The sequence below is a fragment of the Lygodium microphyllum genome, chromosome 17, assembly GCF_053477565.2.
Source record: "Lygodium microphyllum isolate KBCC chromosome 17, Lygodium_microphyllum_v1.1.10, whole genome shotgun sequence".
Classification (NCBI taxonomy): Eukaryota; Viridiplantae; Streptophyta; class Polypodiopsida; order Schizaeales; family Lygodiaceae; genus Lygodium; species Lygodium microphyllum.
The window spans coordinates 142,525,143-142,543,007 of record NC_141151.1 but is presented as its reverse complement, the minus strand read 5'-3'; the positions used below and the strand labels follow the sequence as shown (position 1 = coordinate 142,543,007).

Genomic DNA, 17,865 nt, shown 5'->3' with positions numbered 1-17,865 from the left:
TCGCTTCTTCTTCAACATGATTTGTGTTGAGGATACATAGTCTTCATGAACAGTTGCAATCAGAATTATGCATTATTACATAATCTCGACTTTCCGTCCGTCGGTAGCTCCAGACATCTGCCGTAGTCGCAGTCACGATTTCCCTTTAGCAACATCGTTCGCCTCTAGTTCTTTGCCGATGATGCAGGCATCATCTTCTCTTCTCCTCTTCACTCGCATTCCACTCACATCTTCTCCAACTATTATAGCATTAGGATAAAGGGCATGAATCATGTCATTGGCAAGCATCAAATAATTGACTGCATCCATATCAGTTGCTAGCCCAAAATACTGTCATATCCCCCATGTCAACATAGCCAAGGATAAGGGAACTCCAAGAATACTCATTGCGTTGTGGTAGCCAGTCAAACATGTGCTGAACATCAAGCAAGCTCCCACATTTAGCATACATATCCACTAGTGTACTTCGATATGTATCTCTTTAAAACAGTTTAGTACTTTCTCACAAATCCCATAATCGGCATATCCTAAAATAAGTGTAGCCCATGAGATTGCATCTCAAGTTACCAATCTATCAAAAACTCCTTGTTCTTCTACAAGCATGTCACATTTAGCGTACATGTTAACCAGAGCATTACGGATAAGTTCCTCTTGCACCAAACCCCTCTTCACTATATTACCCATGCAGAATAAAAGTGCAAACATAACAACTAAGTATGTACAAAGTAACAAATGTCACACACACAACTTTTTGGTGGATTCCACACGTCGGATGTGCAGCAGTATGACACCGGTTTTAGAACATGCTTATCAAGAATATAGTCCATAACTCTTGCTTCTGGAGGAGCACTTGGATGCGTGAACCTCTTGTCTATTCAAATGAACAGCATAGACCTAGTAGAGTATAAGCAAAACTGTTGTTACACTATGTCATCCTGCTCAGACCATCTATCTGCCTTCTTTCTGATTAACCAATCTAACTGGTCTGCCTACCCACAACTATTACATATATACACATGAGAGCCAAGCCTTTCCGAGATCCGATGACTCTAGCAAGACAAAAATAGACTCACAATTCAAGACAAAGAATTCAATTTATCTCCATGATTGCTATAGGAATGTTCAACTCATTCAGGAGCTACCACATCACTCGCATTAGTGAATGGCCCATCAGGACTATTGAGCTCCATTATTACAATCAGAATCCTTGTGTGGGCTTAAGCTCCATTATGACATCAAGGCCACTAGCATGATACATAGACTTAAGCTCCACAGAACATAGTCCACCTTAGAAGTCTTCTATCGTATCTTGTCTCTAGAAGTCACTGGTGTCAACTCACTACATAGTCTAGCAGTCATCAACTTTCAAATGATTTGCTTTATCAAGGCCACTAGCATGGCCATGGCTACATGATATAGGTCCACATCTGCACAACTTTGGACTGTGTGATATAGCGCCTATCACTATTGGTATTGTGCCTTAAGCCTAGGCGATGTTCCAACTACCTACTGTCGAAGCACTGCCACCATTGATCACCAGAGATTGAAACGACCATAGATTTAATGGGGGAGAGATACAAAAAGAGAAATTAATTGGCCTTCGTAAATCTTCTTAGGTGTGCCCATTTCTCTCAAAGTCATGACTTGCATGACACACACACTTCAGCTCCACATAACATAGTTGATGCCAGAGGCATATTCCACGAAGGATTCCATGCCATAGTGGATTCCGTGAGGTTTTACGGTGGATTCCATAAACTTTTATTACCGGGGCTCATACACAAAGTGGATTCTTTGTGTGAGAAGTTGATGGGGACGCCTATCCTTTTTCGGTGTTTTCTTAATTTTATGTGTACATGGGTGATTCCATAGTGGGTGATTCAGCAAAATACATATTTAATTAATAAATATTTATGAGTTTAGAGTGCACACTCGTGATAAATTAAGGTTAGGATTGATTTCTAACCAATTTATTTATGTGGCTGAAGACTGCTAGGTATTCACTTTTGTCAGTTTAATTGTATTATTTTACTAACGATTGTGAATGCTTCAGTTGATGTGTAGAGATAGCAGCGGTGGCAGTGGAAAGCATTGGAGGATAGCGTGTATTCAAATTTATCATCAATATTTTGATGGGTGCATGTCTTAGCATGGTGCCTATATTTTGTCGCGCTTATTTATCAAGGCGCTTGATATCTATTTATTATTTTTGTATGCGCATGGGCACACGATTTAGATATTTGTATTTGGACATTGTATTTGGATACGCCTGACTTCTTGGGCGCCCATTAGCTTTAATTCTCTATTTGGCACAAAAGCAAACTCAAAATCTAAAGCATGTTATTTTGTAATTTGGGCTATTATTTGAGCTTGAAGATGATTAATATATGAAATACATGCTTTGTAGAGTGCTCACACAAGGCATGGGGGGAGATTGCACCCAATTGGTCTCTTGTTCATGTCGTGCAAGCTTTCTACATTGATTTGTGTGCAAAAAGTAAAGTTCTTTTGTTCGTAGGGACCTTCTTATGCTCACTACACACGCTTACGGCATCCGATTTGTGCACCAATGGTATCAGAGCGAAGCTGAGATCGAGAGCTTCCAATCACTTACCATGTTGTGCGAAGGCGGAGCTCCTGAAACGAACGAGATCTACAGTTAGTTTCATCACAAACGGTCGATACCGATGTGTTCTTGGCAGTCAAGAACCCCTATCTGCACCCTCTGATCGCGAAGGACCGGCCTGAGGAGGCGGAGGACCACGTAGACATCTCCTACATCAAGTCGTTCTCAAACAGAAATAGTAACCTCCATAGCTTAAAAGCTTAAAAGCTTTATTTCAAAAGTTTATTAAGCTTAGTAATAAGCTTTATAAGAAGCTTATAAAAGCTTCAACCACAAATTTGACGAACTGCGGCAGTGACATGTACACGTCTGAATCGACGGTCAAAAATGGGCCCCCCTTCTAAAAACGAATCGACGGCAGTTCAGATTTCCTAAATCTTAGTTACTTAAGCTCTTAAATCCACTAAGTCTTGCAAGTTTACTAAGTTTTGCAAGCCATAGAAGTCATAAAAGACTTACTTCAACCACTTCCATAAAGGATGTTCATACGTAGAAGCACAGAAACCGTTTATTGCTCTCTGGTAGACCCTGTTTCTATTTGCAGACTTCCTGAACCAGTTTCAGCAAATGTAGAAGGTCATACGAAGATTATACGCAACTTCTACGAAGACAACGAATACTGCAATCACAAAAGAGAAAGATCATAAAAGCCAAACAAAATTTATAAGCCTTGTATACCCGACTTCGAGCTACGCTCATCTCGCTAATCAGATTTCGAGAGTGTGAGGTCTTTTGGATTTTACAGGATGACGGAACAACACATGGAAGATCTTATGGTTGAAGGTAATTTACCCAAACCAACGAGCCGAACAAAAGTTAGATTTGATTATGATGCAGCTCGATGAAGAACGAAGAGCCCGAAAAGCTTTGCAAGTTCAATTGGCCAATCTACAATGAACTACCACTGACAAAGATGGACCACAACCCGAAGATCTTATACGACGTACCATCGATGCGACGCTTGAAGCCCAATCCATCCACAAAGAAACAAAGAAAAGTAAAAGAAACTTCAAATTTCGTACTTTCAATGGATCTCGAGATGGAAAGACTATACTTGCATTTATTAGTCAATTTGATGATTACTTCCATCAAGAAACATATGCTGAGAAAGACAAAATTAAATGTGTCACTAACCATTTAGTCGATCGAGCATCTTTATGGTGGACTATGGTTCGCAAGAGCATTGATTGTCCCACTACTTGGGAGAGTTTCCAAAAGAGGTTTTTGCAAAATTTCCTTTCTCCTCAATTCTATGAAAAAGCCATTAAGCAATGGGATCTTCTACAGCAAAGAGATCGCGAACCTATTTCCCAATATACTGAACGTTTTTTGAATGCCCTACTGCAACTACGCATGCTCGAAGATGTACCTGAAGTGACTCATAAACGCAAGTTTATGTCAGGCCTACTTAGATATTTCTATGCTGAAGTCAATATGTTCAAGCCAACAACCCTTGAAGTTGCAATTTCCTTGGCTCATGACACTGAAGAAAAGATTCGCGGAAGAGATAAGCGTCCATAACAATTTCAAACTAATGGTAACTATGGTTCCAAACAATTCAATTCAAATTTTAGTATATTCAATCAAAGTCGTTTTCTTCCATCTTCATTCTATAAGTCTTGGACATGACCATCTGCTTTGCCATCAAATACCAATCCAAGCCCTAAGCCATCCTCATAGCCAAATCCCAATATTCCTAAACTTCCTGCCATTACCAACAATTTATCTAAAGCCAAACCCATAGTTTGTTACAAATGCCATCAACCTAGACATCTAGCAGCCAATTGCCAATCGAAAAAGCCACATGTCCATATCAATTATCTTGGAGCAATGGAAGAAGAAGAACGTGAGGAGATGCCTGACTTTACGGAAGATGATGACAACATTGGTACTACTTCGGATAATTTACCAGGTATGCTAACTCCCCATTCTTTGTTAACAATGAAATGTTTTGTGCATGGTAAAGAAAAGATTATTTTACATGATGATGGGAGCACACATGATTTTATTTATGCAAAGTTAGTGAAAAAATTAAAATTACAAACTGTTTCTACACATTATCGCATCAAGGTTGCATTCCTAGGCACAAGATATAATGGAACACAAGAAATGAATAATTTAGAAATTAAAATTGGTGAATATACTGAAAGAAGAAATTTCCTAGTTGTACCTTCGCAGTCTAGTGACATTATCTTAGGAATGCCTTGGTGTCATCAATATAATCCTGACATAGATTATTCTACGCATTCAATTAAAATTTATTTTCAAGGAAAACAAATCACATTGCATGGTATGCACGCTTCTAATAATTTTTCACTGCTTACTCATACTCAAGCTAAACATGCATTACGTAAAAGTAGCAAATCTTATTTAATATGGATGAATGAACTTCAAGCTAAAGAAAAACATATGCATCCTAGGCATACACAATTTCTTGCTCACTTTAAAGATTGTTTTGCTGATGATTTACCACCTAGACTACCACCTTCACGTCCTGGAGATCACAAAATAAATTTAATTCCTGGTACACAACCACCATGTAAAGCACCATATAGACATAACCAAATTGAACAGAAAGAAATTCAAAATCAAATAGAAGAATTGACTAGCAGAGGATTAATTAGACCTAGTAGTTCTCCATTTGGCGCACCTGATTTATTAGTAAAGAAGAATAATAATACTTATCACATGTGCATTGATTATCATACCCTAAATAAAATTATTGTTAAGAATAGATATCCGATTCCTAGGGTAGATGATCTTATGGATAAACTACAAGGTTCTGCCATGTTTAGTAAGATAGATCTTAAATCTGGATATCATCAAGTAAGATTGGATAAATTTAATATATTCAAAACTGCATTTAGAACACAATTTGGACACTATGAATTTCTAGTTATGCCTTTTGATTTAACTAATGCACCAGCTACATTTAGTCGCATGATGAATTGCATATTTCTGAAATGTCATAGTATTCTTTGATGATATATTAGTATTCAGTAAAAATGAGAATGAGCATTATGAACATCTGTCTTTAGTTTTTAAGTTGTTAAAAGATAATCAATTGTATGCTAATCCAAAAAAGAGTGAATTCTTTCAAACATAAATTGAATATCTAGGACATATTGTTTCATCAGAAGGTGTTAAAGTTGACCCTAAAAAGATAGAAGCAATTTTAAATTGGCCCATACCGAAAAATGTGCATGAGTTACGTTCTTTTCTAGGTCTTGCTAGTTTTTACAAAAAGTTTGTGTGAAATTTCTCATTACTTGCTTTACCTTTGACTAAACTTTTAAAGAAGGGTATTGTTTATAACTGGTCTGATAATCAACAAAAATCCTTTGATTTATTGAAACATGCATTAACCCATGCTCCTGTATTACAACTACCTGATTTCAATAGACCATTCTTTTTAGTAGTTATTGATGCTAGTGGATCTGGAATAGGAGCCGTCCTTATGCAAGATAATCATCCCATAGCCTACTCTAGCTCTAAACTCAAACCATCTTAACTTAAATATTCTACATATGATAAAGAATTGCTAGCTGTAGTACAAGCCTTATGTCAATGGAAACATTACTTAATGGGTTCTGAATTTATGATCAAAACTGACTAACAAAGCATTAGACATCTCCTTAATCAACCCCAAATCTTTGACCTCGACATATTAAATGGGCAGCTTTCATTCAAAGATTTCATCCCCTTATACAATATCAACCACGAAAAGAGAATGTTGTAGCCGACACTTTAGGTAGAAGACCGACAATTCATAATATTTTTGTGATATCATTTGATTCCCTTATCCCTATGAAAGATACTTATCATCAGGATATCACTTTTCAAGCTTATTGGAATAAATTGGTTGCAAATAATTGGATTCCTATTGACTCACTGTCTTACAATAATGGATTCATGTTTTATGAAAAGAGATTATGTGTGACAGTTCCATTTAGATCATTTGTTTTGAATGAGATTCATTGTCCTCCATATCAAGGTCATAGAGGTATTATATCTACTTTACGTACATTGACTGAAGATTTTTATTGGCCACATATGGACACTGATATATCTAACTTTGTATCTGAATGTTTAGTTTGTCAACGAGTTAAAAGACACCAGGGTAAACAATATGGTTTACTGATGCCATTATCTATTCCATCACGACCATGGGAACAGATTTCAATGGATTTTATTACTGGTTTACCTAACACTAAAGCTAACCATGATATGATTTGGACTGTTGTTGACAGGTTTAGCAAACAAGCATATTTCATTCCATGCAAGAAAACTTTAACTACATCTCAAGCAGCTCAATTGTTTTTGAAAACTGTGTTTACTAATCATGGTTTACCCAAAGTTATTATTTCTGATCGTGATTCTAGATTTTGTAATAATTTTTACATTACTTTGTTTGCTAACTTAGGAACAAAGATTGATTTTTCATCTATATTTCATCCTGAAACTAATGGTCAAATAGAAGCTACTAACAGTACTATTTTAGATCTTTTACGTGCTTACACTATTTCTAAACCACACACATGGGATACATATCTACATTTACTTCAGTTTGCATATAACAATACACCACACACAGCTACAAAGAAAGCACCATTTGAAGTTATTTATGGATATAGATTGTCTACACCTGTTGCATCATTATCAAACAAAATTCAAACTGCTGATGATATTGCTAACATCCATGGTACTATTTTTGATGAAGTTAAATACATGATTGCCAAAGCCCAGCAATCATATACAAAACAAGTAAATAAGAAAAGACAGGCTATGAATTTTAATGTTGATGACTATGTTTGGTTAAGAATAGAAAAACGTAGATTACAAAGTGTAGATAAACACCCAGTTGTGAAATTAGCACCTAGATTCTATGGACCATTCAAGATCATACACAAAATCAATGACAATGCATTTAAACTAGAACTCCACAACACTAGAAAATTCACAACACCTTTCATATTAGTTTATTACGACCCTTTAGAGGCTAATTACCTGTACACCCTTTCTATGAAAACCCACCTTTGCTAGATGAAGAGACTGAAATATTTGAGCCTAAAGCTATTATAGATACTGACTTTATGACCACTAGAACTGGCCGTAGATATTCTAGATATTTGGTCAAGTTTAAAAACCATCTTGTTGAAGAGGCCCAATGGATGCATGCTAGAGACTTAAATGCTTTCCCCACTCTGTTAGCTCCACATTGAGCTAATAGCAATTGAGGACAATTGCTATCCCACCCCGGGGGTATGATGCCAAGAGGCATATTCCACGGTGGATTCCGTAAACTTTTATTACCAGGGCTCATACACAAAGTGGACCCTTTGTGCGAGAAGTTAATGGGGACGCCTATCCTTTTCGAGCGTTTTGTTAATTTTATGTGTACATGGGTGATTCCATAGCAGGTGATTCCACAAAATACATACTTAATTAATAAATGTTTATGAATTTAGAGTGCGCACTCATGATAAATTAAGGTTAGGATTGATTTCTAACCAATTTATTTATGTAGCTGAAGATTGCTAGGTATTGACTTTTGTAGGTTTAATTGTATTATTTACTAACGATTGTGAATGCTTCAGTTGATGTGTAGAGATAGCAGCGGTGGCAGTGGAAAGCACTGGAGGATAGTATGTATTCAAATTTATCGTCAATATTTTGATGGGCACGTGTCTTAGGCATGGTGCCTATATTTTGTCACGCTTATTTATCAAGGTGCTTGATATCTATTTATTATTTTTGTATGCACATGGGCGCACAATTTAGATATTTGTATTTGGACATTGTATTTGGGTACGCTTGACTTCTTGGGTGCCCATTAGCTTTAATTCTCTATTTGGCACAAAAGTAAACTCAAAAGCTAAAGCGTGCTATTTTGTAATTTGGGCTATTATTTGAGCTTGAAGATGATTAATACATAAAATACATGCTTTGTGGAGCGCTCACACAAGGCATGGAGAGAGATTGCACCCAATTGGTCTCTTGTTCATGTCGTGCAAGCTTTCTACATTGATTTGTGTGCAAAAAGTAGAGTTATTTTGTTCTTGGGGACCTTGTGACGCTCACTACACGTGCTTACGGCATCTGATCTACGCACCAATAGTCCACCTCAGAACATAGTCCATAGAACACAGACTTAAGCTCCACAGAACATGTATATCAGCAATGGCTAAACTAATAAATTCAGAGTCCATGTTTGAATCCATTAAAGCAGAGGATTCAACCATGTTATCAATGCTTGAAACACTAGTATCACTTTATGACTCTATATAGCCAAAAAGCTTTTGAAGTTTATTTCATAGTAAATCATAGCTTTGTTTTATTTTATAAAAGTTTCAAGTTTAAGCATATTAAGTCTTTATTTATGTAAGAGGCTATATTAAAGAGGCACTTGAAAGTAGTCTAGCTATTGCATATGCTTCACCATAAAAATCCTCTCGAACAACTATTTTTCAAATAATGTAACTTTTTACTAGTTAATATTTTGAGAATGATGTAAAAACAAAAGTTTTAGCCCTCAAAAAGATCTACAATTGTTATTGGAAACATGTTTTACAAATTCTGAATATTTAGCAAGTTATTTGAGTCCTAAAGTGACCCTGAATGCAAATTTCACAGGAGTATGCAGAAAACTATGTAGTAGCCAACTTTGAGCCCTATTTTTTATGATCTTACCTTCAGATTTGGTAATCCATCATAGGGACATGAATTGTAGATATTTTTTTATCTACAACTCTCTAGTTATCATCATGACCTGATTCTATCTACAAAGAAAGTTATTTATCTTGAAAGTAGGTCTCGTACTTAACCCAAAGTAAGTGAAATTTGTAAATTTCAACCTATACATACATCTAATTTCCTAGTAGGATAGCTTTTAATCCATTTGGAATTTGACTATACGCCCAAAAGAAAAAGTTTCAGCTTGTACAAATATCTAAAACTTATATTAGACATGATTTTGTCTAAATATGCATATATTAAAAGATAATCATATCTAAATATGCCATAGAACTTGAATATTACTGTTTTTTACTAAGAGACTAGTATTTTTATATCAAACTTTAGTCTTATCTTTAATATGCTTCTTTTTAAATTTTAGTCTTAGTCATAAGTAAATGTTTTGTAAAATTCCTTATAAGCTCCAACTCTCTAGTTATAGACTAACTTGATTCACAAGAAGATATAAGTTGTTTTTTATTCAAAGTAGACCTTCAATATGATTCTCACTCTAATTTTTGATGATTATAATATGCCTTTAATGTTGTTATCTTTTGATTTGATAAACTTTGAGACAAATAATTTTTTCTTAAAAGTAATTTGGAAAACTCTACAACTTCCTAATTCTGTTGGGAATTCGCGCTTTCTAGTAAAGATAGAGATCTCCAATCAAGGTAAGATAGGTAAGTCTTTTACTATTTTTTCTAAAATTCTTAGTTAATTTTTTACTTATCACTAAAGTAGAACAACAATTTTATTTGTTATTGTCGATGCTTTGAGTATGAGACCTAGCATTCATAATATTTCTGTCTTATCTTTTGACTCTCCTACTCCCATGAAAGACATCTATAGAACTAACACTAGTTTTTAATCTTATTAGAATCAATTGTTTGCTAATAATTAGACTTTGATTGATTCATTGTCCTATACTAGATACTTGGTTAGAAAAAAAAACTCATTCAGTTGAAGATGTGCAAAAAATGACCGCTCGCGACCTTAGTTCTTACCCTACACTGCATGCTCCACATTGAGCTAACAGCAATTGAGGACAATTGCTATCCCACCCGGGGGTATGATGCTAGGAGGCATATTCCATGATGGATTCAATGAGGATTTTCAGTGGATTCCATAAAACTATTTATTTGCCACGGTGGATTTTGTAAGGTTTTTCGATGGATTTCGTAAAACTATATTTCTTTGCTAGGCCTCGTACACAAGGAGGATTCCTTGTGCGAGAGGTTGATGGGGACACGTGTCCTTTTTGGGCATCAGATTAATTTAATGTGTAGGTGGGTGATTCTGCAAAATACATATCAAATTAATGAGCGTTTATGAGTTTAGAATGCACACTCAAATTAAATTAAGGTTAAGACAGTGTTCCAACCTATTTTAATTATTTGTAGCTAAAGACTGGTAGGTATTCACTATTTTTTTTATTTTTTTAATAAATAATTGTGAATGCTTCACTTGATATGTAGAGCAGGTAACGATGGCTTTGGGTAGCACTCAGCGTTAGCCTAAGTCTAGCCTAAGTTTAAGCATAAATTTCATAATTATGATCAGTTATCTTAAGTATAATATATAATACTATATATTTATATGATATTGTATTATTAAAATTATTACTCTATTTGTAAGTTATAAGTTTAAAATTTTTTAGTAATAATTAGATCATTGTCTTTAGTACTATTAATTTATTTTTTCTTAATATATATTATTTTAGAATATGAGATTTAAGATATGCTATTATTGAAATAAGGTTTCTTTATGGAATACCTTGCTGTTTTCTTAATGTGCTTAAGTTTAGAAGGCTTTTCTAGCTTTCTTTTTAAAAGCATTAGGATCGTATGCAAAATAGGAAAATAGGGTGAAAATTGAGTTTTTTTGTTTCTCCCTCATCCCGAATCGAAATTCAGAGCTTCTAGTGTCGTTTTGGGGGTTTTGGCGTACTCCGGAACGATGGTGATGTCAAAACCTCAAGATTCGGGGTACAGAGTTTTCTATAGCAACTGTAGCAAGTTATATGATACCTCTTGACTCTTAAAACGTTGTATTTCAATTGATATTTTTACTTACTTTGTAATTATATGTAAAATATGAATGTAAATATCCATGTAAAACTATAATATATAATTAAGGATGGCAAAACATGGCTTTTGCCATGGGGGAGGTTGGGCCCAATCTTGCGGTTTTTCTATTGTATTTCTCAATCTATTGAGTTATTCAAATCCTCTTATGTATTATAATGTTGTTTGTATTTAATAGTTGAAATCTTTGATTTGTTAGATTTTTCCACTAAGTTCTATTATGTATGTCATAAAGCTGTTTATGGTAGAGATTTGATTTGCTAGATTTGCCACGTGTTTCGCTTAATAACAATCACCTCCAATCATAATTGAAGATCACCAAGAATATAAAGTAGAAAAAATCATGGATTTGAGAATTTCAAGAGGCAGATTATAGTATCTTGTCCATTGGAAGGGGGCTATGATACAAGTGAATGGACGTAGGAATTAGCTTCACACATTCAAAGATCTCCTAAAAGGTTCATGAATTTAATCTTCAATACCCAACGAAGCCAAGGCCTATTCAAAAGCACACCATTGCTCCTCATGGAACACGGTGCTAGAAGGGGGGTAATGTAATGATTTCTCAAGCAATGATATCCTTGGTTCGCATGCAAGGTAATATAGCCCTTGGTTCTATGAAGTTTCTAGAATATTCCAAAACATCCTAAAATATTATTGAAGATTCGAGAAAATACTATAAAATTCTTTGGAAAGTTCTTAAATAGGTTTGCAACAATGGTTACGTCACTTATATCGATGATGCTTATGTGATTAGTGATGTCACCATCTAGAAGCTTTCCCTTTATAACTTCCTCAATCCTAGTATAAGTAAGGGTCTTGGGATACATGCATTTCAATCTTGCCAACACCAATTGTGAGGTAAGTCCTCTTCCAATGCTTGTCTTGTATTGAGTCATGTCTTGCATTGAGTCTTTTCTTTTAATCAAGCTACACTCTTATGAGCATTTTCTTATAATCAAATTCTCTTGTAATCGAGTTATGTTGCAATCAAATTCTAGTTCCAATTCTCTTTCAAGTTCTTCTTATTTAATTTGTGGGCCTCGCTCTTGAAGAGTAGTTTCCATGCTCATAACACACCATGTCAATATTCAAACCTACCTTCTTGAGCCACCCTCTAAGCTTCTTTCACATGCCCAATATAGCTTTCCTACATGCTTTACACTAGGGTTTCACAGAATGCAAGATGCATGCTTAAAAAGGATTACGATAAATTCTTATAGCTTAAGGCTTCACTAGATCTCTATATGCAAAGAAATATAATGTGATCTCTTAAACTGTAACCTTGAGACCTAGGGAGTTCACCTTATAGAACATTTAAGATACCACATGAGTTCAAAAGAAAGGGTATTATATTTGGTAAAACTTACAACATTATATTTACAAAAAGGGTTTCTCAATTACAATTCGAGAAAAAATTATTAGTTTCGTAAAGTAAAAGGGTCCGTTTTAAGGTCTTATAACATGTAAAGATATGGTATTTCTTAATATCCTTTGAACACACATTATGTAGATGATTTCTTATAGGTAGACCCCATGGGCCTTGATATATGTAGGACGTATACATAATATTTCCTCATTCATCGAGTAATTATTAAAATTTATAAATGCTACGAACAGTTGATCTAATTTTTCTCATTGAAGAGAAATTAATATAGCTAATGAAAACACATCGTATTTCACTATGTTAATTTTAGATAAGTTTATACATGTCTATCTTTATTTGAAAAGTTATTTGTAATAAGTGGGCCAATATTTTGTCACAAGACATCTTAAGAAGTTAAAGCATTAAGAAAACTACCAACCACATTAAAGGGATAAGCAATACAATGTTTAGAAGACTTCTTGATCTCCAAACAATCGTCGACCATAGAAATGGCCTTAATCAAATAGAACAAAGAATAGCAAGTCAGAAAGAGAACTTGCAAACCAAGTTTCTTCCAAAAAACTTTTTTTAGACTGAGGCCTTCTACCTATCCACTTTGAGAGCATATATATCACCCAAGGGATCCACCATGATAATTGCACATTATCATTTACCACTTGGAAGACATATAGATCATCCCTTCAAGTAATCAAAGTATTGTTCCTTGCTTGATGATGTCACATGCTTGCCTAATGTGAAATGCAGATGCTAAATCTTGCTCAGTGCATGGAAACATAATCATACTTTTAACAATGCATACCAAAGCATCCAAGCTCAACACCATAATGATACCTTGGACATTTGTAACAAAAACATACGAGATGTTTACTTTTACATTTAATTTGGATTACATTTCAAGAGCCTAGAGAACAACGAACTCTTAACCTAGAAAAAAGATTCCACATTTGATGATTTGTACCCACAATTTTATAATATTTATAGAAATGATACCTAAAAAGAATGTGTGCCACTTGGCCTAGGTTTCTCCTATGCATTAGCATATGTTTTAACTTATAGAAAAGCCAGATATTTGTCTCGCGATAATAATTGCAATTAGTGAAACACATGGTGTTTGCAATCGGAATTTGATGGTTGATAGCATGATAGCCCTGGTAGGTTGATACTTCCAAGTAACAAGTGCCACATTTTCCAATGTTTAATCATTTGAGATTATATGCCAAACTTATAGAAAAGCTAGATATGAATCCCCCACTACCACTGGGTGTGAACTGGCTCTAATATGGGATAAGATATACCCTATGCTGGCGATTTCGGGTTGGTCGACTCTAATACGGGATAAGATATACCCTCAGCTGGTGATTTCGGGTTGGTCGGCGAGTGTTTCAAGGACGGTAACGACTGACGACTGAGTCACGAGTGACAACTCAAGAGCACGACTAAAGACAGGAGTCAAGAGGAATGGCTCCAGAGCTGTGCGCCCAGTCGCTGTGTTCCAAGTACACCCAGTCACTGTGTTTCAAGTACAATTATTGAGGATAGAAAGGTTCATTTTTGAAGGTTACACAATACACAGCACTTCTGGACCATTATTGACCTGGAGAATCCCAAAATATTGCAAGCAATGCATTTGAAGGGCAAAAGAAAAATTTTGCCCATTGTGTTTGAAGGGCACTTTTTTACTTTAAAAATTAGTATATTATATTATAAATAAATTTATTAATCTAATTGCTCAAATGCCTAGTTACTAAAGCTATATCAATGATTCATAATAGAGTTTATTAAATCGAATATGTATAGTATAAATTGAACTAGGCGTAGACTCAGCCCGGCGCTTCGCGCCGGTGTGGGCGTGATTTTTGTGGGCGCGGGTGGGTGCTGGACACGTGGCACTCACCCCCGCGTTCTCTTTTTTTTTTTTTGTGGGGGAGGTGAGGGGCTGCCACGTGGCACCTGCCCCCTGCCTCTTGTTAACTAATAGTAAAGACTAGGTGTTCCGCGCCTAGACTCAGCCCGGCGCTTCACACCGGGACGGGCGCGATTTTTGCGGGCGGGGGCGGGTGCTGGACGCGTAGCACCCGCCCCCGCGTTCTCTTTTTCTCTTGTGGGGGAGGTGGAGGGCTGCCATGTGGCACCTGCCCCCACCTCTCGTTAACTAATAGTAAAGATGAAAAAGTTATCTTACACATGAATTAGAGAAGGGTGATACATATATTACCCTTCAAAAGAAAGGTAAGAATTTTAAAAAAATAGTTATATGCCCTTCCAAACTCTTTAAAAAGAAAAGGAGAGGTCCTCTAAGACCATCTAAATGAAAAGTTGCGTAGCCCTTCAAATTTGAGGGCTGCTTAAGACGACCATGCTGCCAATGTAAGTGAGCATAGGTAGCTGCTAGGCTATAGATCTGTGCGACAACCCAGCTCGGCGTCAGGTCCACTACTTCGGACGCTGTGGTAAGGGTGTTACAAGCAGGTATAGATCTCTCTCTCTGTCACAGGCAGCTGAAGTGTTTGTTGCTACTACTAATTCCGATGCTACTGATTCTTGCGAGTAGAGATAATCGTGCCTTATTCAGAACACGCTACTAATTCATGCAATGAGTGGTGCCGTGTATGTTACTGTGTTTGTAGAATTATATCGAACGGACTCAAGATCGATGGCTCTCTGCAAGCAGCAGACCACGGGTGTTCCTGCAATCGTAATGGCGGTGCAAGCGATAACGATGATCTTCTTTTTCATCATCATGATGAGGACGTCGTCGTTTGACCAGCTTGGTGCGGAGGCCAGTCAGTTCATCGTGTGGGCGGGGCCAGGGTGTAACAACGAGGCAGTGATTTACAGCGCGTGCGGGTGCTCCAACATTAACAGCGGGGAGCACGGAGGGTACAGCTTCACTTATCAAGGCCAGACAGCCGCCGCCTACAACCAGGCCAACTGCCAAGGTGTTGCCCACACCCACTTCGGTGGATCCGTCAAGGGCTGCTCTGCCTTCGGCTGGCAGAGCTTCTTCATCCAGTGCTAGCGCCGTACCTGCATCCGGTTGGGATCTCTCTCTCTCTCTCTCTCTTTCGTTCGTGGTTCGGGTATCCTCCCATTATATGTACGGAGTAGTCCATGTCTTCTCGGGTGTATTCATCTTGCGAGCATCGAGCTCTATCACTATGGTTTCTTGTACTCCTCTCCAACAAAGCTTCGCTATTCTACAATATTGTTGTTGAACAAAGCTTCTCTATCCTGTAGATCGCACTTCAGTATTGTCGTTGAACGTATAAGGTTTCAAATGTAACCGTCGGTTTAGTGTTCTTGCCACGGACATGGATATAAGAATGGCACAACTAGCAACTCACAAGTAGGTTTAAGGTGCTAGGGTAACTCGCATATGTCACTTTCTTTATGAGATTTGTCGATAGTCTCAGCTCATCCAAAAACACCCTTGGACAGCAGTGACTGATATAGATCAATGCTAGTAATTTAATCCTACATATCAAATAATGATTAAGGAGCCACCCATATCACATGTGGCCAAGTTCATCCATATAAGAACATGCCGATGATTAAAGTGATGGAGTTATTCATCTAAAAAATTGTCCCCTTTATCGTTAAAATCATTGGTATACATATCTCTACGAAATCATCACAATATGCATCGTAACGCGAGTCGCAACTTGCATCGCAAATAGGTTAGAAATAGGTCCTATTTGCGATTCAAATCATAACACAATTTGCGACGCAATTTGCAAGGCACATTGCGATGCAGTTGTGACACACATAGCAACACATGTAGTTTATTTGCAATGCTAGTAGTAATGGTTATAGTTTTTTTTAAAAAAAATTGGGTTGCCACTCTTTTAGTCACACTTGTTGAAAAAATTTCATAAATCATTTGATGTAGCTCCACAAAATCCCTAGAATCGCCCCCAATAAAAGGGGAGAGAGTTTGTAGCTGTCTCAGATATCCAGCATAATCACTATCTCCAACGGATTGAGGCATCCTTGAGCCTCCCTCTTCGCTAGCCTAAAGTATCGAATCTACCTACTAGAGATTGATGTGTTGAAGCATGTTGAGATAAAATGCAGTGAACAACGACATGATAATCGAGACAACTCTTGGTATGCCATATCTTTGAAGCATGCTATCTAATCCAAAGGTACATGTTGTCGGAGGGGTTTTTGTCGGAAGGTCGAATCCAGTGGGGATCAGAAGTAGAAGGAAGTAGAGATAGGAGATGGAAGAGAAGATAGAGAATACCCAAGTGGTAAACACGACAAAAACAAATCACAATGAATTGAAACAATATGTATTGAAAGAACTTGGAATCTTTGCTCTACTCAGAAGCAATCTCCAGGCATTAGATCTCCTGGAGCTCCTTCGTAGACCAAAAACATGGATCAGAAAGATCAGCTCTTTCTCTGTTGTCCGGAACCCAAATCTAATGGCTCCATTGGCTCCGAAACTGCAACTAACTTTTTACATGCCATTCTAATCTAGAAGTTTTTCTAAAATTTTCAAATTTTTATAATAAATAATATAAAAAATAGACTAAAATTCTCCAAAAATCTAGTATTTTCGGATAATCCATGCAACTCACACTAGTACTAATGGCTCAAATTACATTGACTCTCTAAATCAATAGAGAAGTCGGATGATGATGCATTCCATACTTCTTCACACTCTGTTCTCATAACATCACGACATCCACCCCCTCTAAACCTGCACATCCTCCGATATGTACCAAAATCCTAGTTGTCATCGGATTATGAGTCCTCCTCATCCTCTGCAACCATATCCTTTACTTCTTCATCTTCCATATCTTCCTGGCTAGCCCCTGTATCATAGTCACTATTTTCTTCCAATTTTGGCAACTCATAGGTAGTAAATTCTTGCCTTTTGAATAATTTGATTCTTTTCCTTGCTATCAGAAGTTTGATGGTTGTCCCATCTAGCTCATTTAATGCATAAGTAGCATTATCAAACACCTATCTTACCACATAGGGTCCAAACCATCTTTTGGAAACTTTACGCATGGCACTATGTT

The 17,865-nt window shown here is 36.6% G+C and overlaps 1 protein-coding gene across 1 annotated transcript; it reads left to right on the top strand.

The window, feature by feature from the left end:
* The first annotated feature begins 15,124 nt into the window (after positions 1 to 15,124).
* On the top strand, positions 15,125 to 16,035 carry LOC148022426 (antimicrobial peptide 1-like). Its single transcript, XM_087698039.1, has 2 exons — positions 15,125 to 15,301; positions 15,460 to 16,035. Exon 2 carries the CDS (start codon positions 15,486 to 15,488, stop codon positions 15,849 to 15,851), a length of 366 nt encoding a protein of 121 aa, XP_087554165.1. The 5' UTR covers positions 15,125 to 15,301; positions 15,460 to 15,485; the 3' UTR covers positions 15,852 to 16,035.
* The last annotated feature ends 1,830 nt before the right edge of the window (positions 16,036 to 17,865 follow it).

Excerpts from the sequence above, each read along its gene's own strand:
- LOC148022426 (XM_087698039.1), top strand. The coding sequence starts at position 15,486 with ATGGCTCTCTGCAAGCAGCAGACCACGGGTGTTCCTGCAATCGTAATG.